Below are 22,773 nucleotides of genomic sequence, written 5' to 3'. Positions count from 1 at the left end.
TCTCCGAGAACCCTTAATTTTAGACTTTAAATAAATCTTCCACCTACTCTATCAGAGATGCGTAAAATTGCGTATCTGCCACGTAAGGGGTTAATGGACCCTTCTCCAGTTTCATATGAAAGCCAACAAAAATAATCTATCATATCTGAAATGTACACTGAAGTAATTCAGACATGTTCCTATAATTTTCTATCATCTTGATGCCATGTAGAATATATATATATATATATATATATATATATATATAATTATCATCATCGTCATCATCATCATCATCATCAATTGAAGTTACGCTCCTGCGTGGCAGTGATTGAGTGATACGAAGTGCACATTTTCAAAAGTTTTCTCCATAAAAATGGAGAAAGTAAACCTTGTTTTTATCATAGATATAATACAACCTGTTAAAACTAAGCATAATGAAGAATTTGGTAACGTAAGCTTTACTATTTAGGACCGCAATGGTAAGCGCGCCACCAACTTCCGGTGTAAGGGGAGTAACTGCAAAAATGTAGGTCTGAGTAAGTAGCTCTTAAGAATCCTCTGGTTAACTTTTCATTTACTTTTATTAAAATATACTTATCTCTTAATAATTGCAAAGTGACATACAATAATGTTTTGAAATTGAAATAAATGTTTTACAATTTCCTAAATTTTCAAACCTTGCAAATATTTGTGTCAGTATCCTTTATAGAAAATAACGTTGATTTTGAGCGTGTTTACTGGCATAGTTTTGCTGATATAACATTTATTAATATGACATGAGTCACACTACTCTTTTGATATTGATAGGTCTGAACAGTATGGAGCGCCATATTAACATAAACTGAAATAATGGAAGATATCTTCAATTATTTGAAGATATCATCAATTCATTTGATGCGCGCAACAATTTAATTAAAAGATCTCTTCAAATAATTAATGATATCTTCAATTCTGAATTATTGCTCGCATTAATTGAATTGATGATAGCAATAATTCTTCAGCTGAATTGATGTGCACTTTGATTTAATTAATGATCTCTTCAAATGAATTAATGCTATCGACAATTGAATTGATGCGCTACAATTTCATTGAAGAGAGCAATAATTGATATATTGTGCGCATTAAATCATTTGATAAGAGCAATAATTGATTTAATGCGCGCATTAATTCTAATATGGATCTCTTCAATTGAATTAATATCTTTAATTTATTTGAAGAGAGCAATAATTCTTTTAGAGAGAGCAACTATATAATTAAAGATATCTTCAACTCAACATATCCAAAATTGAATTAATGATCTCTTTAATTGAATCGTTGCTCTCTTTTAAAGAATTGATGCGCGCATTAATTCCTTGTACAAAAGCATTGTAAATAATTAAAGATATCTTCAATTGAATTAAAGAGATCATCAAATTATTTATATCGAGCTCTAAATTAATTATTGCGAGCAATATTTCTACGAAATTGATGCGCGCATCAATTGAATTGAAGAGAGCAATAATTGAATTAATGTGCACATTAAATCAATTATTGCTCTCATTAATTCAATGGATGCGCGCATTAATTCATTTGAGGAGAGCAATAATTGAATTGAAGCGTGCATTAATTCATTTGATGAAAGCAATAATTGATTTAATGCGCGCATTAATTCAATTAAAGAGAGCAATAATTGAATAAGATATCTTCAATTATTTGAGTGTATGTTAATTTGGCGCTCCATAGAACAGCAGCATTGAAAAAAAAAACGAATATTGTGCGATGAAATTCCTAAATACATATCTAAATACATTATGTCCATCATCTTTCAAAATTTACTTATAATTAGGTTTACTTCATATAAATCTGTTATTTTTATATCAATATCTACATATGCTGGAAGTGCACATGTCACACAATTCCGTGGAATGATGAATACTACGTTCTGCTAAATTTTCAAATGGAGTATCAAGAATTTAAACAATTCCGTTCTGAAATAGAACATCCTCCGATGATTTAGAAATAACAATCTAGTACGTTGGGGAGGGGGTCATTAGTGGCGGATTTAAGGTAAATCGTGGTCTCTTGTTTAGAAAAATATAAACGATAAAAAAAGCAATAATTCATTCCTCTCTCAGAGCAGTAAATGACAAAATCTTTTGATTTATTGAATTACTTTTATTGGGAGAACTTACATTTTTTCCAAAACCCCTTAAAATTTGCGTCATTTTGTTGATATCAAAAATGACAGAAAATAGTAAACATTTCCACATAGAAGACATATTTGAAGCCCAATAAAATCTGTAAAATCCGTAAAATCTAGGAGGTTCCGGGAGCCTCCACCAGGGCTTAGCCCTGGACCCACTGGGGGTCTCAAGGTGCACCCCCCTCCCCCCCCCCTCCCCTGCATCATGAAGTTGCGCCTTCTAACCCCAATTTCTGGATCCACCCCTGGTCATGCTAATAAAGTGATTGTAAAACGTGGTACTTTGCATAAAACTACTTTGGTGTTTATACATAGAATTAATACGGCATTGCTGAAAAAATCCAAATTTATTTTACATTATTAGACATGATTAATTTTTCTCTCATTGTATAATTGAACATATTTATGATTTTTACGTAAGTCATAACAAAGACACGTGTCTGCGCCAACCACGTGGGTCCTCAAACAGGGCCCATTTCATTTCAAACATCAAACACTGGTCTATCGAGTATTCATTGATACACGACAAATATTCGTACGAATTAATGTACATCAGATTTGGCACGGTGTGAAAGGGATAGTTTCGCACTATAGACCCGGTCAACTTTGTCAAAAAATAAAAATATCTCATTTTTGAAGGGATATTACATGTGTAAAAATTTATGAAATAATTTAGGGAAACGTGTCAAGTATACCTAAGTGGCACAAGTCCTAGTTTAGGCGCTAGGCGCCGTACCTAGACCCCTACCGCATATAGTTAGATAGTAAAAATAGGGTATATTTGGCGCCGCCGTGCCCCAAATCGGTGCCCATACTTACCCTTTTGGGGTCAGAATGTATTAGAGGGGTCAATGCCCTAAAATGCCCTGTGGTCACCTAAGTGGCACAAGTCCTAGTTTAGGCGCTAGGCGCCGTACCTAGACCTCTATCGCATATAGTTAGATAGGGTATGTTTGGCGCCGCCGTGCCCCAAATCGGTGCCTATACTTACCCTTTTGGGGTCAGAATGTATTAGAGGGGTCAATGCCCTAAAATGCCCTGTGGTCATCTAAGTGGCACAAGTCCTAGTTTAGGCGCTAGGCGCCGTACCTAGACCCCTACCGCATATAGTTAGATAGTAAAAATAGGGTATATTTGGCGCCGCCGTGCCCCAAATCGGTGCCCATACTTACCCTTTTGGGGTCAGAATGTATTAGAGGGGTCAATGCCCTAAAATGCCCTGTGGTCACCTAAGTGGCACAAGTCCTAGTTTAGGCGCTAGGCGCCGTACCTAGACCTCTATCGCATATAGTTAGATAGGGTATGTTTGGCGCCGCCGTGCCCCAAATCGGTGCCTATACTTACCCTTTTGGGGTCAGAATGTATTAGAGGGGTCAATGCCTAAAATGCCCTGTGGTCATCTAAGTGGCACAAGTCCTAGTTTAGGCGCTAGGGCGCCGTACCTAGACCCCTACCGCATATAGTTAGATAGTAAAATAGGGTATATTTGGCGCCGCCGTGCCCCAAATCGGTGCCCATACTTACCCTTTTGGGGTCAGAATGTATTAGAGGGTCAATGCCCTAAAATGCCTGTGGTCACCTAAGTGGCACAAGTCCTAGTTTAGGCGCTAGGCGCCGTACCTAGACCTCTATCGCATATAGTTAGATAGGGTATGTTTGGCGCCGCCGTGCCCCAAATCGGTGCCTATACTTACCCTTTTGGGGTCAGAATGTATTAGAGGGGTCAATGCCCTAAAATGCCCTGTGGTCATCTAAGTGGCACAAGTCCTAGTTTAGGCGCTAGGCGCCGTACCTAGACCCCTACCGCATATAGTTAGATAGTAAAAATAGGTATATTTGGCGCCGCCGTGCCCCAAATCGGTGCCCATACTACCCCTTTTGGGTCAGAATGTATTAGAGGGGTCAATGCCCTAAAATGCCCTGTGGTCACCTAAGTGGCACAAGTCCTAGTTTAGGCGCTAGGCGCCGTACCTAGACCTCTATCGCATATAGTTAGATAGGGTATGTTTGGCGCCGCCGTGCCCCAAATCGGTGCCTATACTTACCCTTTTGGGGTCAGAATGTATTAGAGGGGTCAATGCCCTAAAATGCCCTGTGGTCATCTAAGTGGCACAAGTCCTAGTTTAGGCGCTAGGCGCCGTACCTAGACCCCTACCGCATATAGTTAGATAGTAAAAATAGGGTATATTTGGCGCCGCCGTGCCCCAAATCGGTGCCCATACTTACCCTTTTGGGGTCAGAATGTATTAGAGGGGTCAATGCCCTAAAATGCCCTGTGGTCACCTAAGTGGCACAAGTCCTAGTTTAGGCGCTAGGCGCCGTACCTAGACCTCTATCGCATATAGTTAGATAGGGTATGTTTGGCGCCGCGTGCCCCAAATCGGTGCCTATACTTACCCTTTTGGGGTCAGAATGTATTAGAGGGGTCAATGCCCTAAAATGCCCTGTGGTCATCTAAGTGGCACAAGTCCTAGTTTAGGCGCTAGGCGCCGTACCTAGACCCCTACCGCATATAGTTAGATAGTAAAAATAGGGTATATTTGGCGCCGCCGTGCCCCAAATCGGTGCCCATACTTACCCTTTTGGGGTCAGAATGTATTAGAGGGGTCAATGCCCTAAAATGCCCTGTGGTCACCTAAGTGGCACAAGTCCTAGTTTAGGCGCTAGGCGCCGTACCTAGACCTCTATCGCATATAGTTAGATAGGGTATGTTTGGCGCCGCCGTGCCCCAAATCGGTGCCTATACTTACCCTTTTGGGGTCAGAATGTATTAGAGGGGTCAATGCCCTAAAATGCCCTGTGGTCATCTAAGTGGCACAAGTCCTAGTTTAGGCGCTAGGCGCCGTACCTAGACCCCTACCGCATATAGTTAGATAGTAAAAATAGGGTATATTTGGCGCCGCCGTGCCCCAAATCGGTGCCCATACTTACCCTTTTGGGGTCAGAATGTATTAGAGGGGTCAATGCCCTAAAATGCCCTGTGGTCACCTAAGTGGCACAAGTCCTAGTTTAGGCGCTAGGCGCCGTACCTAGACCTCTATCGCATATAGTTAGATAGGGTATGTTTGGCGCCGCCGTGCCCCAAATCGGTGCCTATACTTACCCTTTTGGGGTCAGAATGTATTAGAGGGGTCAATGCCCTAAAATGCCCTGTGGTCATCTAAGTGGCACAAGTCCTAGTTTAGGCGCTAGGCGCCGTACCTAGACCCCTACCGCATATAGTTAGATAGTAAAAATAGGGTATATTTGGCGCCGCCGTGCCCCAAATCGGTGCCCATACTTACCCTTTTGGGGTCAGAATGTATTAGAGGGGTCAATGCCCTAAAATGCCCTGTGGTCACCTAAGTGGCACAAGTCCTAGTTTAGGCGCTAGGCGCCGTACCTAGACCTCTATCGCATATAGTTAGATAGGGTATGTTTGGCGCCGCCGTGCCCCAAATCGGTGCCTATACTTACCCTTTTGGGGTCAGAATGTATTAGAGGGGTCAATGCCCTAAAATGCCCTGTGGTCATCTAAGTGGCACAAGTCCTAGTTTAGGCGCTAGGCGCCGTACCTAGACCCCTACCGCATATAGTTAGATAGTAAAAATAGGGTATATTGGCGCCGCCGCCGCCGTGCCCCAAATCGGTGCCCATACTTACCCTTTTGGGGTCAGAATGTATTAGAGGGGTCAATGCCCTAAAATGCCCTGTGGTCACCTAAGTGGCACAAGTCCTAGTTTAGGCGCTAGGCGCCGTACCTAGACCTCTATCGCATATAGTTAGATAGGGTATGTTTGGCGCCGCCGTGCCCCAAATCGGTGCCTATACTTACCCTTTTGGGGTCAGAATGTATTAGAGGGGTCAATGCCCTAAAATGCCCTGTGGTCATCTAAGTGGCACAAGTCCTAGTTTAGGCGCTAGGCGCCGTACCTAGACCCCTACCGCATATAGTTAGATAGTAAAAATAGGGTATATTTGGCGCCGCCGTGCCCCAAATCGGTGCCCATACTTACCCTTTTGGGGTCAGAATGTATTAGAGGGGTCAATGCCCTAAAATGCCCTGTGGTCACCTAAGTGGCACAAGTCCTAGTTTAGGCGCTAGGCGCCGTACCTAGACCTCTATCGCATATAGTTAGATAGGGTATGTTTGGCGCCGCCGTGCCCCAAATCGGTGCCTATACTTACCCTTTTGGGGTCAGAATGTATTAGAGGGGTCAATGCCCTAAAATGCCCTGTGGTCATCTAAGTGGCACAAGTCCTAGTTTAGGCGCTAGGCGCCGTACCTAGACCCCTACCGCATATAGTTAGATAGTAAAAATAGGGTATATTTGGCGCCGCCGTGCCCCAAATCGGTGCCCATACTTACCCTTTTGGGGTCAGAATGTATTAGAGGGGTCAATGCCCTAAAATGCCCTGTGGTCACCTAAGTGGCACAAGTCCTAGTTTAGGCGCTAGGCGCCGTACCTAGACCTCTATCGCATATAGTTAGATAGGGTATGTTTGGCGCCGCCGTGCCCCAAATCGGTGCCTATACTTACCCTTTTGGGGTCAGAATGTATTAGAGGGGTCAATGCCCTAAAATGTCCTGTGGTCACCTGAGTGACACATGCCCTAGTTTAGGCGCTAGGCGCCGTATATTGAGAGTACTTTTTTGTCGGGTTCGTTATACGTACATTTTCTAAGCGATAAATATTAGGGAAAATCCTTATTGGCCGCTAGCTTATTGTCCGCTAGCTTGACTTAGGCTTGTTGTACGAACGTAAAGGAAAAAAAAGTAATCTACTAATCGGTACTTTGTATTTGAGCAAGGCTACTGTAAGGAATTGTTTGAGGTAAGATAGAGTCTAATGTGACACAAGTGCACACTAAGAAGCGGGTAGGACACTACCTTGACTAAGAACCGGGTCAAAGATTTAAACTGTTAAAATCATTTTAAAAATGTCGTTTTGGGATAAGTACATATTCACTCTCAGTCTTCACGAAAACATTTAAAACTTGCTGGCCAGTCGGACCAGTGAACTGTCTGAATTTACTGGCCCACAGTGAAATTTACTGGCCCCCTAAATCTTCATATGTTTATCACATACATTATGGAATGCATTGTAAAATTGTACAATTAATTTACTGAAACTATGGTTATTACTCGTATTCATATCCACCCTAAGACATCCTTTCTGTCGATTCCAGAAAAACAACACCGTACATGGTATTTTCTCTCTCTTCACCTGCAAATAACAAGACTACAAATTCACGTATTTTTCACAAACATGAAAACAGCCTGAGTGCACCTTAGGAAGTAGCCTTCTCTACCAACATCAATGTAGCCTTCTCTACTAACATCAAATGTAAACGATTGATTAATTCTATAAACTATAGAAATTGCATAAAATCAGAGATAACTGCACTTGACGAAGTTCATTTGAATTGGACAATGCAATTAAAGCAGCAATTACCGATGTGCTGTGCGATACAGAACGTGGCCATTTTTGTTGTTTCAACAAGTTGTTTGTTTAATATTCACGTGATCAACGTACAAGTTATCTTGACAATGACAAGTATAGTTATCGTTCTTTACGAAATAAACAAACCACGATGTCCTGCAAACACTTACTTTATGTGCTATTTTTTTTTATTTTGAGGGTAAATTTAAGCAAATAAGACGTTTATAATATCCAAATCTAACATTATATTAAATGTGACTTGCAAAAAGTCTACAAGCCCATTGGACTTTCTGATTTTAATTTTCACTGACCCGACTTTTTAATTTTCACTGACCCGACTGTAAAATTCACTGGCTTCGGTCTTCAGACCACTGAGTTTTCATGAAGACTGCACTCTCTGAAAGCGATTGTATGCGATGCAATTACGTTCACAACAGAAATAAATTCAATAATCATCCTAGTGATAATAGTACTTTGCTCTAACCAAATTTTTCGTGTTGTAAGTGGATATTCAATACTCAACAGTTTGCTCAAGACCGTTTTATTATCAGAAGCTTCTGAGAAATCAACAAGTTTTAACTTTACTAGACTATATATACTGAAAAAGGATTGAATATATATAGATAGTGACATCTTCACAAGTCAAGGGTTATTGATTCAACATTACCTCGCACTGACCATTGACATCAGTCGCTATTTAAAAGTTGGACTCATAAGACCATTACGCAATCCACAGCCAATGAAATCACTGCATCTTGTTGTGGTGTACATGGATACAAATGATGTGATGTCATACTGCTGTATTGATAAACACGCACAATTGTAATATTTACACCACTAATTACATTTATTGATAGTAGGTAAACTTTGGAAACTTTTTGGTTAAGACAATATTGCTTAAACGATTGAAATAGCCATAACTGTAGATATCAATACTAGGGCTGAAACGATATGCCTCCTTCACGATACGATACATATTGCAATACTTATGCCACGATTCAATACTTTCAATACAATACAATTTACAGAAAAAACCAATAATAACATTGAATAAAAAATTTATTATCAAGATTCAAAATCATAATTTTAAAAGCAAAACTGCCAAACGGTAAGATGCCTGTTCGCTGTAGTTTAAACTGATATAGTTTATTATTATTTTCGTCAACCTAAAGGTAAACAACAGTTTGAACATTATTTGACGCTATTTTGTCCCTCATGCAGGTAGAAATAATATGTACTGGCTGAGACTGATGTATTTTACTGAACTCGTTTGTAATAAATGTATCGAACCGAAAATCGAGGCAATGAATCAAATATTGAATTGAGCATTTATATTGAACAGTATCAATATTTCGGTGAATCGTTTCAGCCCTAATCAATACACATATTTTATTTGAATCTCTCACTTTGTGTTGTAATAAATAGATCTGCATTCTCATTGGTTACCATTCTTTTGTGGAAACAATCAGAACGAGCCCAACTTTTTGATAGTCACTGATGTCAAGGGTTAGTGCGAGGTAACGAATCAATAACCCTTGACTTGTGAAGATGATATAGGCCTAGTGAATAATATGTCTTATGGTGTGATTGTTTTTAAAGGGTGAAGCAATATATAGAGCTCTATCAAAGCGTCCTAACGTTAGATATTTAATCCACCTATATTCATTGAACGTGGGAAACAGAACGCAATATTGAAAACAGTGCACTGTGACGTCATATTCAGTGTCGGTGTTTAGCAAATTCACAAACATAGGAGACGTGGTACAATCACGTTAATCGAGGAATCTGATTATATATGGTTAAGAAAATAAGATTTACTTGCTTTTACAGATTTTATATAACATCTCAGAATGATGTGAACTTGGGTACACGAAATTCAAAATGGAGAAATACCTGTGCATGTGGTTGTATTTGAATTGACAACATTTGAACCAAAATTTTCATGTTCCATAGGTATGGTTTCAGTTTTCATTTTCTATAATTTCGTTTTCTATATTTTCCTTTTAAACATGTATATATGCATAAGTTGATTTATATGTACTTATCCCTATAAGCAACATTTTAAATCTTTGATCCGGTTCTTAGTGACCTACTCGTGTTTTAGTATCCGAATACCTGGCATGGAGTACCACAGTTGGTTCCCCCCCTCCCCCCAAATATTTACACTTTTAATTGTAAAAAATCTCGCAATTTAGTGTCAATTATCCCATGTGCATATCTCACCTACTACTCTCGGTAAGATTCATCGAGGCTGGATATTTGGACTGACGTCTCTTCCAGAAGTAGTATCAGTCCAAATATCCAGCCTTGACGAATCTTGCTGAGATTACTTACCCCCACCCTTTCACAAAAATGATATCTTTTGAAAATTGACCAGAAGGTAGGTGGTGAAATAATACTATAATAATAATAATAATAATAATACTATAATAATAATAATACAATAATAATAATAATAATACAATAATAATAATAATACTAATACTATAATAATAATAATAATAATAATAATACTATCGTTCGCAGTTTTTTACACAAGACACAGCACAGCACATAGAACAGACAGTCAACAAAATTGAAAAATAAAATAATGCAAGTTGGAGAAATGCATAGAGACAAATAGATAGAAAAGCATGACTGAATAAAGTACGAATATAAGGACACATTGATAGTAAAATTAGTCTTTTAAAAAAGAATTTGATATATCTTAGTTTGAAAATTGGTTGATTTCACGATTGAAAATTATTAGTTTTCCCTGCAAAGGTTTAATTTCTTTGATAGACTAATTCTCAGTTTTGATATCATAGAATTGCAATTTTGTTCACAGATTTCAGACTTGTGGGGTATTTTCATGATATATATAAAGCCTCATTGATAATTCTTTTTTGAGAAAAGATAATTATTACAATTTCAGAAAACAAAAAAACCCAACTCAACAAGCATGGAACAAGATATGATGACAATGACATGCACGGTGGAAAATGCAGGAGATGGGTGTATTGCTGACCCCATTAACACCCTCAGTCCACTAGAGGAGACCGATAAAAATGATGTGATGCAAACGCCACAAACTGCCTACCTTATCACTGACACCAATGGTATAGTTCTCCTGGAACAGAGAGGGTACGTTAGTGAAGTCACATGGGTGTATATATATATAGATATAATTTTATATATTATACTTGGTAATGATTATGCCGATTCTGCACTACACGATAGAGATGATGTCACAATAGCCGATATCAACGACAAGTCCGAAAATCCATATCACCTATCAGACCAGCGTGCAAAAATGCATATCACATATCAGACCGGCGTGCAAAAATGCGTATCAATCCTGAAATTATGTGAAATTACATGTATAGTCGTAACAATCAACATATCAAAGTTTTAAACAAATTGTTGTTTTTTTAAAAAAATCAGTGTCTTGTTTAAGATATTAAAAAGAATAAAATAAACAGTACACAATATATATATATTAGTATATATATATGTATACTCGTAACAATCAACATATCAAAGTTTCAACCATGGAAAATCAATGTACCCAAGTTTTTACTGTAGTAACTCAATGTATGAGAGTTTTTAATATCGCTAATTATGATCAATGTATCAAAGTTTTCACTGTAGTAAATCACTAGCAATAATTTACCATTATAGTAAATCAATGCACCTCGGTTTTTTCCTGAGTAAATCATTGTATCAAGGTTTTTACTGTACCATAGTAACGTAATATACCAAATATTCCTTGATATACCATTAAAATGCAAAAACGGTAGCCTGCATGTGATAAGAAGAATAACATTTTATGAAATTGCCTGGACTTCAATTTTTGAAAAAAGATCAAAAACACTATAACATTTGCATACAATAACTAAGTGCAGTGTACGATAAATAGAATATTACATGGAACATTTTGTACTTTTTTTTCAGCAACATGTTCTTGTCTGTTTCCAATGAAATGAATAACTTGAATTACACTGGGATATCAACCAGTCCAGAGTTACAAGGGAGACAACTGCTTACAACATCAGCAACAGGTAGTTTTTTCTTTCTTTACATAGCTGAGGCACAACAGCCAAGTTTTTTTTAATCCACTTTTGGCAGTTCTCATGTTAATGCTCTCGCTGTATATGTTAATGCTCTCTCTCTGTACACACTTTGATTAGGGCTGCTGTTGACCAGTGTCCAGCAGTTCTCATGTTAATGCTCTCTCACTGTACACACTTTGATTAGGACCACTGTTGACCAGTGTCCAGCAGGAAGGAATGGTGGATCCACAGGGAATGGGGGTATTACTGGGAGTACAGACAGATGTTGGGGAGAGACTGGACAGTACGGACATCTCAGACACCACCAATGAACAGTTATTGGACAACGCTGATGACATCACAGTATCCCCAACAAGCAAGCAATCTGATAAGGTGAGATTTTTTTTTATCTAAATATCAAAGATATTAAAACTCAGGTTTTCTAGATAATTAGTTAGGTCTTCCCCATCTAGACACACCCCAATTATCTCAAGACAGAGCGCGAGTTTTCTTCATCTAAAAGATAGTCGGAACAATGGTATGAGAAAATTATTTGGTAAAATACTCAGTTTAGGGTATCCTCAAGACAAATATGTGTTCCATCATTTGATCCGTGTCCTGCCTATCTGAAATTTCTCTATCTAGAATGTGCAATACGAATATTGACAGTGTGTTTTAGTGTGGCATTAGCCTAATTATAAACATTGTTCCTTTCGGCTTTGGAAGTTAGTTATGGCATATCTCAATGTAATGATGACCTCTCTTCCATGCTGGTTACTTTACTTATACTTGACAGCCACCTGAGCAGAAGAAAAGAGGAGGCTGGCCAAAAGGAAAAAGGCGGAAAAATGTCCCCAATGTTAATGCACCAAAAGCACCACTCACAGGGTTTGTACAATGTCTACACAGGATGTGATTTTTGGTTTTAAGGACTTCAGAGACACTGCACACCAAATATACAGAAGAAATCTTAGCAGTTTGAGTGATCTCTCTGATTCACATTTTATAATGGTTGTTGTTACATGTAGGTCACCTGAGTCACTAAGTTGATCTATTGCTATTGGTTTGTGTCCAGCGTTGTGCGTCAGCTGTCATGTGATAACAACTGAAGTTTTTTATCATAAGGAATGGTAATGTTTAGTTCATCTAAGCTGAATGCTCAAATGAGCTTTTTAGATTTAAATTTGTCTGTCATTTGTAAACTTTTCACATTAAAACAATGCAGTCAATTTCAACCAAACTTAACACAAATCATCCTTAGGTGATTGAGGGGGAGGGGTGTGTGTGTGTGAAGTTATGAAAATGAGGAACCACATTCCCTTTAAAAGAGAGATAATTAAATGACAGTACATTGTAAAACTAAGGATTAGCATTAAAAATCTTATGAGGTGCCAATGGACCAGAAAAGACATAACTTGCACAGCAGCTTCTTACACTGTATGATGAAGATTTGTGTTTGATAATGACTCCTGAAGGCAGAGTGGGGCCACAATGGGGTTCAAATTTTTTTCAAAGTAAGATAAAGAAACTTCTTTGGAAATCTTCTCCTCAAGAACCACATGCATACAGTTTTTGAAATTGATCTGCAGGCATCTTCATAATACGCTCACATCCTCATGTAGGGTCAGTTTACGGCCTTTGGAATGATTGAAACTGCAAAATTTACATCTAGTGGGAAGTACTTATGAAAGGAACGATCACTGCCTATTTCAATGACCCAGGTTCATCATGGTCTAAGATCGAACCCAAGCATCCTGCACATGAAGTGAGCATTCTACTGACTGAGGTACTATGGTGGTTTAAACACATTTTATGGTTTTGTTTGTTTGTTTTGTTTTACGTCCTGTGGAGAATTTTTCACTCATATTGAGACATCACCAGATGTAGGTGAAGTACCACAAATTTAGACCTATGTTTAGTGCTCAAGGCTGTAGCAGTGAGAGTTCTTTAACATGCCAATGCCTGTTGCGACACAAGACCTTCGTTTTTAAGGTCATATCTGAAGGACCCGTGATTCTCACTTCTAAATGCATTGCATGTGGTGAAGGAGCATTCACTACCTATGTCAACATCTTAGGTTTGACTTGGCCATGACATGTCAGAACTGGGCTCGAACTCACGATTTCCCAGTTACAAAGCGAATGCTCTATCACTGAGCTACACCACAACCGTTTTTTTGCTACTTGAATACTGTGGAAATTAAAAACAAGTTGTACCATTCCATTGATGGTTTAGGTATCTGATGTATACCAGTAATGGTTTAGGATGTGGTGTATATAATGTGATGTGTGTCAATAATGTTTTAGGATGTGGTGTATGTAATGTGTGATATGTTGATAATGTTTTAGGATGTGGTGTATATAATGTGATGTGTATCAATAATGTTTTAGGATGTGGTATATGTAATGTGTGATATGTTGATAATGTTTAAGGATGTGGTGTATGTAATGTGTAGTGTGTCAATAATGTATTAGGATGTGGTGTATGTTAGAAATGATTTCATATGTGGTGTATGTAATGTGTGATATATATGTTAGTAATGTTTTAGATGTATGCTGCATGTAATGATTTTATTATGTGATATGTTCCATTGATATTTTAGGTATGTGATGTATGTTTTATGTATGTGATGTATGTTTTATGTATGTGATGTATGTTTTAGGTATGTTTTTGGTATGTTTTAGGTATGTGATGTATGTTTTAGGTATGTGATGTATGTTTTAGGTATGTGATGTATGTTTTAGGTATGTGATGTATGCCATTGAGAGAAGACAAGAAATCAAAGAAAGTAATCCGGAATTAACATTTCCAGAGGTCACAAAAATTCTTGGAAACGAATGGTCCACTTTGGACAGTGAAAAGAAACAGGTCAGATCTAATGATACTCATAAACAAGTAACATATCATAACAGTCACAAATTATATTATCATACATTTTATAGAGTACAGTCAAACTAAGATATCTCGTACACTGATATCTCGAATACCATGGATATGTCGAAGTGATTCAGAAGTCCCAACCACTTACTCTTTTTGTATTTTACCCTTGATATCTCGAATCCTCGGATATTTTGAAGTTTTTCTTTGGTTCCACTGAGTTTGAGATAACAGGATTTTACTGTATTTTATATGAAGGAGGAGGAATTCATGCTAATAAAACATTTCCGATGAGCAGAAAGTATTACGTAAAAAGCAAATAGAGTTATCCTTCTTTACACGCTCTGGGAAAATTTCTTGGAACTTAATAGAGTTATCCCTTTTGACCTACTTGTAACAGGTAAGTGTCTTCCGAGACAATTTGGTGAGCTTTTCTCAAATTAATTGTCAATAAAAATCGTTTTCACTGCATATTTATGTTCAATGGCTAGAGAGGTGGCCAAGTATGCCGAGATAAAAGGCATCAGCGACAAATGCCAAATAATGGGAAATTAAATTAATCTAATATAATGGGAAATTAAATTAATCTAATAAATAAACATATCGATATCTTATCAAAATAACTCGTGCTACAATGTGAAAATAATCACAGGCATTAAGCATTTGTTCATGTTTAATCAATGCAAAATCAAATTATAGATCAATAAATTTATCAGCATTTCATAACAATTTTAGCCACCTTTGCTGGATCCCTCTTCAGTAACTTTTTTGTCAATTCAGTTGATTTACAGCAGGAAAACTATTCAACGTCACCCTAAATTTGCATTTCCAGCTGAAGTTACATGCAATCTTGAATAAATTTCTGTTTTGTTTTTTCTACACTTATATGTATTTTATTTATTTTTTCTCAACACATGGAATCGCTTTAAAAAAAATATCACGCTAATATTACATCACCAGATTTAGAAAAAATGGCTAATTTTGAAGGTTGCTAAAAAAACCCAGGTATACGGTAATCAGTTGTCAAGACGTATAAACCAGCATCAAAGTCCAGAATTCTGTTGCAAATAGAATCATTGAAGATTGTGGATACAGTATTATGATGTAATGCAGGAATGTTTGGTGCATATGAAGATTTATTCAACCATGAAAAATAAATATCCCCCTCAAGCTGATGTGAGACTTTTCTTTGATGACTAAATCTTCATATCCCCCTCACTGTCATGTATGGTATCAACATGAATTCCTCATACCATATAAGCAGAATTTTTAGCAAGGATTTAATTTTGGCAGTATTAGTGAGAGTGATGAGGTTGCTAAAATTGAATATTGCTAAAAAAATATTCCATTTCAGAGGTAATAGTTACCTTTCTTGGAATAATAAAGTAGCCTAAAATTAGCTTACACTCTTTATATAAATGCCCATTTTTCTGGAAAAATTGCAAAATTTGTGTCTTGCTAAAATTCCACTTATACAGTATAAACTACAAATACTGTACCCTGAATGAGTTCAAAATGTATAGACCTATACACAAAAAACACCCACCTACAGACATCAGATAGGTGTGGTTTTGTGTTACTTGTGAAGCACAGAGAGACCCCACCCCCACCCCAACCCCCGAGATGATTCTGTATGTATATACATGTACATCTGTCACACCTTAGAACTTTAGTTTAGAGACAGGACTTTTGGTATATAAGTATTCTGAGTGTGATGGCTATCCTATATTCATATTGATCAATGATGCCATATCAGACATGTGTATGACACTGTAATCTATTGTTGTCTTATCTACCATTGACAGAAGTACCTCCTGGCAGCACAAGAGGACAAGAAGCGATACATGGAACAATTAAAAACTTTTCAACAATCTGATGCCTACATGAGTGCAATGAAGAAAAAGAAAGGAAAGGGCTTTCCTCCAGGTAAGGACAATAGTAGGAATATAGTTACTGTACTACAGTGGAACCCCATTATTACATTTTTCCTTTTGTCACGACAAAATAACATAATACCGGGGGCAACGTAATAAATGTTGCGAGTGAAATTCGTTAAAAATATCATTTGGAAATTGTATATCTTCTGTTGATACTCCGTGAAGGTGCGTGTGTGTGTGAATGTCTCTACTGTTTCTTTGTTTAAAAGACTATGGCACTTGATTTATTTACATCTTATCTTAAATGTCCGTAGTTTTTAGCTCACCTGAGCTGAAAGCTCAATTGAGCTTTTCTGCTCACTGGTTGTCTGTCCATCTGTCTGTAAGCTTTTTACATTTTCGACCTCTTCTCCAGAACTACTGGGCCAATTTCAACCAAACTTAGCCAAAAGCATCCTTGGGTAAAGGGCTTTCAAGTTTGTTCTAATGAAGGGCCATGTCCCTTTCAAAGGGGAGATAATCACAAAAATGCAAAAAATAGGGTAGGGTCATTTAAAAATCTTCTCAAGAACCACTGGGCCAGAAAAGCTGAAATTTACATGAAAGCTTTCTGATATATGGGAATTTTGATCTTCACAATAATGGATCAAAGTTTTACATACAAATATAGAGGAAAATCTTTAAAAATCTTCTTTTCAAGAACTATTGGGCTAGACAAGCTGAGATTTACATGAAAGATTCCTGACATAGCGCAGATTGAAGTTTGTTAAAATCATGGCACCTGGGGGTAGGATGGGGCCACAAGGGGGGATCAAAGTTTTGCATACAAATATATAGGGAAAATCTTTAAAAATCTTCTCAAAAATTACTGGGCCAGGAAAGTGGAAATTTACATGAAAGCTTCCTAACATAATGCAGATTCAAGTTTGTAAAAATCATGGCCCCCAGGGGTAGGATGTGGCCACAAGGGGGTTCAAAGTTTTAAAAAATCATGGCCTCCAGGGGTAGGTTGGGGCCAGAATAGGGACTAAGGTTTTACATGCAAATAAATATCTATGGAAAGTCTTCAGATGTGGGACAAGGTGACTCTTGGACTTGGTTTTTTTCCTATTCAAAATACTTTGTCTTCGCAACTCCTCTTAAACCCTTTGGGGGATTTTGATGAAACTTGGTGCAAAGGAAGATCACAATGTGTAAATGTGCACATTACAAGGGGAATGCTGTCCCGCTATTTTTGAAGGAGCTACAGTCCTTGGACGTAGATTTGTTTAATGCAAAAGACATTGTTATTGCAACTCCGACAAAATCCTTTTGTGGATAATCCTTTCTTACTTGTTCAAATTCCTGGGTCAATAATGTATGCGGGCATATCATGTACCGGTTTATAATTCTAGAAGGGTGGAATGACCTTAATTAAGGCCCTGCAATATCGACATGAGGTGCCCTATAGTGATCAGCTTGTGCATCCATGCAAACACTTTTCTAGACTGATCTTGGCTATCCCTGCAGCTACTTGATTGAAAATTTATACATGAACTTATATCAATAGGTTACGTACAGATCAACTTTGAGTTTGGACTTTCTTGATCTATTTTTGAAAGAGTTATGGACCTTGAATATAGCAAATAATGCCACAAAGCAGGGTCATTTTGTGACATCACAATATTGTCTAGTTTTTGTTGTAAAGGATCAATATGGTGGTAGTTCGTAGTGGAAACAGTGGTCCAATAATTGCGTGGGATTTTCTTAGCAAAGAGAATATGTTTAGGAACAAATTAACAAATACCTAGAATAGTTTGACCTGGTTGACTATATGTTATTTGCCATGTAAAACAATCTTTATTGGAGGGATTTATGAAAATCAGGGGATAGTTTAACTGGAGTTGTTTGGTCATTAGACCCAACATTGTTTACCATTTGTGAAAATCTATTATGGGATGGATTGATGAAAACCAGGATACGGTTTGACCTAATTTGTGGGATGGATGTCCAGGACATTTCTGCTAAGAGATGGATTGCCTGGATTTGTATGTGCTATGAAGCACAATAATCTCTATAAAATGGCTCCTGTCAGCTTCTTGATATGTTACTGTTACACATGTCTTCTCAATGAATGGATTAAAGCTGATCTCATTGATAAGATTATACCGAATATCATTGAGAGAAAAAGTGAATATTGTTAAAAAATAACGAATATTTTTGTGACTTCATTGGGAAGTGACGTGCAGTGGGAAGATGATTAAATCTGTCATAACATCAGGTATCTTAGTACTTTAGATATTTATATCTGGATCTTTATCGTGCCACACCTGCTGTGACATGGGACCTCGGTTTTCCCCTCCCTGCTCAAAGGCCATAAGCACTGAGCATAGGCCTAAATTTTGCAGCCCTTCACCGGCAATGGTGAAGTCTCCATGTGAGTGGAATATTCTCGAGAGTGATGTCAAACAATATTCAATCAATCAATTTATATCTGGGGTTTCAGGGGCTGGAATTTTATGAAATTTCATTTTTAAAAACACTTAAGGGTATGAACTGTGATGATTTATGCCGACTTACTTCATGAAGCATGTTAGCTTCATGAAAAGTATGCCAGCTTGAAGTGTTGCGGTTCATACCCTCATGTGTTTTCAAAAATGAAATTTATTTTTAATGTCTACAAAACATTCTACCTTCGTTTCTGTCGGAATATTCCCAGCCGTTAAAATAGACATACTACATTTATCAAGATTCATACATGCATGCATTGTTCATATCTGCACCACATACATGAGGAAATGGCTATCATTTCAATTTGTAAAGATATCAAAGGAGGTACCGGGATCGATTCCCGGATTCTCCACCATGTTATAAAACCCTCTTTCGGCTCTTCAATGTTTATGTAAAATGTAAAAATACAGCCACCAAACACATCAGCATGTTTTCTCCTCATGTATTTATTCCGGAACTCACTCCAACAACAGAAACATAGTAACAAAACCTAGCATGGTTTATGATATCCGGATTGTCATCCAATGTCATGGTCATGATAAAACGAGGCAAAAACACATTGGAAATGTAAATATTTTACAATATCTTGTAAGATGCTTAGTTATGATTTGAAATTTAAATTGTGAAAATAAATTGGGTTCACGGATGTCTCTCATGATTTCTAGGCATTTCAAAAATTAGCACTTTTAAATTAGATGATTTTCATGGAGATTGTGAATTTGAAAATCATGAATATTGTGACATCATATTTCAAATGGAAATGAGTGTTATGGACTAGAATTTGATAATTTCTTGTTTCGCCTCTGTGGCCGAGTAGTTAGAGCATTGCACTCAAAATCACATGGCCTCTCACCTCTGGTCGGCTCGGGTTCGAATCCCACTCGCACCGGTAAGTAAGAAAGTTTCCCAGTTTACTTTTGGATGGTCAGTGGTCTCTTCCCAGGCACATTGTATCTGGATTCTCTCTTCCACCAATAAAAACTGGGTGCCATCAGATAACTGAAAAATTGTTGAGTGTGGCGGAAAACAGCAAAACAATCAATCAACAATCTTAATATTTGAAAATGACTGAATTTGATAATTGATAAATAAAAAATTTGCATGTAGCTTTATCATTTTTTTTTATTGTAGGCCAGGAGGTAGAAGAAGCATTTCCCTATACAATGGATGAGGAAGAGGTAATTCAAGATTACATATATGTTTATTTGAAAATTTAAAAAAAAATCATTAATGAGAAAAAAATTTATGAAATGGGAGTTTTTGTAGATGTAAATGACATTTTCGTTCGACTTGCATCGTTATTCTGAAATTATCCCTAAAAATGAACTTGGAATTGAACTGTTTTAGACTTAAAATTGTTTTTATTTTTTGTGTAGGGTAGCATGAATGAACTCTATTGTCGGGTTTGTGACCAGTATTTTAGTTCTCTCCACAACAAAAAGGAACATATGTTTGGAAGACAACACTTACAGAACATCACGGGAGAGATTCAGAAAGATTTACAGCTTCAAGCAGAACAGGAGTCACGCGATCTGGCTGAAACATCATTAGTCTCTAGTCACCTAGGCAACGAGAGCAGCCAATCAGGGGATGGGATCTGTGTTTCTCAACTTGACATTCTGGATAGAACATCACCTGTGGATGTTCAGGGATTTATCAATGGTTTCCTACAAGAAAATTTAGGTCAGAAACAGATTAACATGAAAGATAGAAGAATGATGTTTGATCATGATTTGTATTGTAATTAAGGAATAAAAGTAATTTTTCTCCATTTTATATGATATACAGCAAGTTGGGACACTACGCATTATATACTGTGGTATATAAAACAGCGTAAACTCTCCCAACTTACTTTATATATTGTATAAAATGGGCAAAAATTACTTTCTTCCCTCATATTCCTGTGGAGATCCAGATTAGAATAGGTCCTCAGTACCCCATGCTTGTCGTAAGAGGCGACTAAATGGGGCGGTCCTTCAGATGAGACTGCAAAAACTGAGGTCTCGTGTCACAGCAGGTGTGGCACGAGAAAGATCCCTCCCTGCTCAAAGGCCGTAAGCGCCGAGCATAGGCCTAAATGTAGCCCTTCACCGGCGATGGTAACGTCTCCATATGAGTGAGATGTTCTCGAGAGGGACGTTAAACAATATTCAATCAATCAATCTTCCCTCATAGTTTAATTTGGTAAATCGCGTTTGATATTATTTGATGAATAATTCTATAGAAAATGTGAATTTTTGTATGACGTGGACCAATATTGCCATAGCAACAAAATGGAAAGAACAACCAAATGTATTGTGACGTCATTCCTAGGACGTCATGTAATGGGAATAAACTACAACTTTTTTTATACGATATAAAGAATGTTGATAAAGTCAGATGAGTCATTCATATTGTGTGTTACAAATAAAATTAAATTTTTTGAATATAAAATGGAAGTAGGACAAGATTTAGAAGTAAAAGCATAAGTATACCTTTAAATCGTAAAGAAATGCTTTATATGCATCAGTCATTCTAGTTTTGGGTTATTTTTAATGACACAATATCAGTAGAATTTGGTTAAAGGATATTAACAGACTTGAAGCCTATATTGATGGTGATAATATCATGTAACTATTAATAATTTAATTTTAATTACTTGTTGCATGCCAAGTATTACACTTCAAGGCATCCAATATAAATATGACAATACACTGACAAGGACAATTAATGGATGATTCACTGGCTTGACAGGACTTGAGCCACAATCAGGTGCCTGGCGTTTCACAAATATGCCTTATTTACATATTCTACAGAATGACATATCTAGTCTCTAAACTACATATCAAGTCTCTAAACTAAATATCAAGTCCCTAAACTACATATTAAGTCTCTAAACTACATATCAAGTCTCTAAACTACATATCAGGTCTCTAAATGACACATCAAGTCTCTAAACTATATATCAAGTCTCTAAACTACATACAGTACCCGCAACGTTATTCTTGACATGATAAACGATAGGACATGATACACGCATGATAGGATAGGATACACGCACGATACGATAGGATACACGCACGATACGATAGGATACACGATAAACCTGATAAACGATCTTCACGATAGACCTGATAAACGCTAAACACGATAAACGATCTTCACGATAAACGGAAAACCTGATAAGAAACGATTTAGACAGAACGAAATTTTGATACCTACAACATAATTACATTATGTTGATAATAATATTGAAGGATTTCAGTGCTCAGTATATACCTACATTATGAACAACGCGGATTTCTTGTTTTCCGCGTTCTCGCGATGGGAAAAATCTAACGCGGTAATCTATAGGTAACTCAGGAAAACTGCATTCTCATCGCGGGATGACTATCAGTTACCTGTCCCTGTCGCGGTAACATGATCGGTTTTGTACCATATAATCTCTTTAATCCACGGTCGTACGTATTTTTTTTAAATTTTATTTGTTTTTTTATGCCATCACAGCTAAAATAAAAATACTAAAATATATACGGCATTGAATTCATTATTTGATATCTATATGAATTTTCTCAGCCAATGATTCTAAAATTTATATTGTCACCTAATGTTTAATATATAAATTATACAGGGAATTAACTAAATGTAATATGATGTAGTGATATCATGCTTCAATAGCTCTCTTATGCTAATGTATATTACCTTGAATATGAAATAAAACCAAGTAATATTGTGTGTGTGGCGAGGAGGGGGTTATTTTGCATCAAGCTCTAAGTTCACAGCTCATTCAACATCTCAAGTTATTTTCATAACGACCGCTTTAAAAAAATCAACCGCACTACACCTGTTAGATATTTTAACACTATGAATAATAATTGATAGTCATAAGTAATTGGAACATATTTATTTGAATTGATATTTTGTTAACAAAA

General features: G+C 37.1%; 1 protein-coding gene across 1 annotated transcript in view; it reads left to right on the top strand.

Annotated features, from left to right (window-relative positions):
- The first annotated feature begins 6,832 nt into the window (after positions 1-6,832).
- The window catches only part of LOC125660289 (uncharacterized), a 55,799-nt gene continuing 39,858 nt past the window's right edge, over positions 6,833-22,773 (top strand). The window contains exons 1-9 of the mRNA XM_056148946.1: positions 6,833-6,978; positions 10,502-10,710; positions 11,521-11,627; positions 11,824-12,011; positions 12,415-12,506; positions 14,363-14,486; positions 16,301-16,421; positions 19,994-20,040; positions 20,239-20,545. Of these exons, the coding sequence (XP_056004921.1) occupies positions 10,529-10,710; positions 11,521-11,627; positions 11,824-12,011; positions 12,415-12,506; positions 14,363-14,486; positions 16,301-16,421; positions 19,994-20,040; positions 20,239-20,545 (1,168 nt within the window). The 5' untranslated portion in view covers positions 6,833-6,978; positions 10,502-10,528. The remainder of the gene's footprint in view (positions 6,979-10,501; positions 10,711-11,520; positions 11,628-11,823; positions 12,012-12,414; positions 12,507-14,362; positions 14,487-16,300; positions 16,422-19,993; positions 20,041-20,238; positions 20,546-22,773) is intronic.

This window comes from Ostrea edulis, chromosome 9, assembly GCF_947568905.1.
Source record: "Ostrea edulis chromosome 9, xbOstEdul1.1, whole genome shotgun sequence".
NCBI classification, from domain to species: domain Eukaryota; kingdom Metazoa; phylum Mollusca; class Bivalvia; order Ostreida; family Ostreidae; genus Ostrea; species Ostrea edulis.
Note: the sequence above shows the minus strand (reverse complement) of the source record. Positions and strands in the feature narration are given on the sequence as shown.